This window comes from Condylura cristata, unplaced genomic scaffold (assembly GCF_000260355.1).
Source record: "Condylura cristata isolate star-nosed mole 26May11 unplaced genomic scaffold, ConCri1.0 scaffold00006, whole genome shotgun sequence".
In the NCBI taxonomy this organism is placed as follows: domain Eukaryota; kingdom Metazoa; phylum Chordata; class Mammalia; order Eulipotyphla; family Talpidae; genus Condylura; species Condylura cristata.
This window is the reverse complement of record NW_004567107.1, coordinates 2,490,828-2,491,871: the sequence shown is the minus strand read 5'-3', so window position 1 is coordinate 2,491,871 and position 1,044 is coordinate 2,490,828. Positions and strand designations below refer to the sequence as shown.

At 68.8% G+C, this 1,044-nt stretch overlaps 1 protein-coding gene across 1 annotated transcript in view; it reads left to right on the top strand.

The window, feature by feature from the left end:
• The window catches only part of PRRC2B (proline-rich coiled-coil 2B), a 40,463-nt gene that overhangs the window by 36,978 nt on the left and 2,441 nt on the right, over positions 1 to 1,044 (top strand). Inside the window, exons 27-28 of the mRNA XM_004677874.2 lie at positions 414 to 590; positions 914 to 1,005. Of these exons, the coding sequence (XP_004677931.1) occupies positions 414 to 590; positions 914 to 1,005 (269 nt within the window). The remainder of the gene's footprint in view (positions 1 to 413; positions 591 to 913; positions 1,006 to 1,044) is intronic.

The following is a 1,044-nucleotide window of genomic DNA, read 5'->3' as shown; positions in this document are numbered from 1 at the left end:
CCCATCTCCTCCTGGCCACGGGACGGGACTGAGAGACAGCGTGAGCCTTGCCCGTCCGGGTCTCAGCCCGCCTGCGTCCTGGGCTTGCCGGTGGCCCCCGTGCTCTTTCCTAGTTGGCTGCAGAAGGGTCTCGGGTCCCAGCTGGGTTCTGGGCCCGAATCCTGGTGCCCAGCTGGAGCCTGCTCTGTGCCACCTCCAGAGGCGGGCGCGCTGCCGTGGGGTGGAGGCGCTCCCCTGAGCGTACCGGTGCAGGGACGCTCAGGGTCACTTCTAGAGGCCCGGCTGGCTCCCCGGCGTGTGGCCTTGCGAGGCGGCCTGGACGCAGTGTGGGGTCCACCCTGGGCTGCGTGCCAGCAGGCTTGTGCGGCTCCCCGTGTCCGTGCCTGCCTCTGACTGTCCCTGTTGTCTGGCAGCTGACCATGCCGTTGCCTGGCTCCCAGCTGCCTCTGCCTCGGTACGGCTCCGGGCAGCAGCCCCTGATTCTGCCACAGTCCATCCAGCTGCCACAGGGACAGAGCCTGTCTGTCGGGGCCCCCCGGAGAATCCTCCCCCCCGGGTCCCAGCCTTCAGTCCTCAGCACCAGCAGAGAGGTAAGTGTGACCTTGGCTGTGGTGGTCCTGGAGCTGTTGGGGTGGAAGATGCTAGCAGTCTGGGGTGCAAGCCCTGCTCAGCGGGGTCTTTCTGGGATCCCTGGTGGGACCCCTTTTTGCACCCAGGAGCTGCAGGGGGGCATGAAGGGGGCGTGAGTGCCCCGGGGCGGGAGGGAAGTGCACATCCGGTGGGGCAGAGGACCTCCTGGGAAAGGTGCCCGCCCCCAGCCCGGGCAGACGGGGCGAGGGGGGGCTGTGCCCGGAGGAGACGGCGGCCCGGCAGCCCTGCCCATGGCTGGCAGCCTGTTCTGTTTGGCCTCCAGTCCTCTCAGATGGAGATGAAGGGCTTCCACTTCGCCGACAGTAAACAGAATGTTCCCTCAGGAGGCTCCGTGCCGCCGCCACAGACCTACAGGTGAGGCAGCGTCGCGCCACGGCCGGCCGCGAGCCCGCG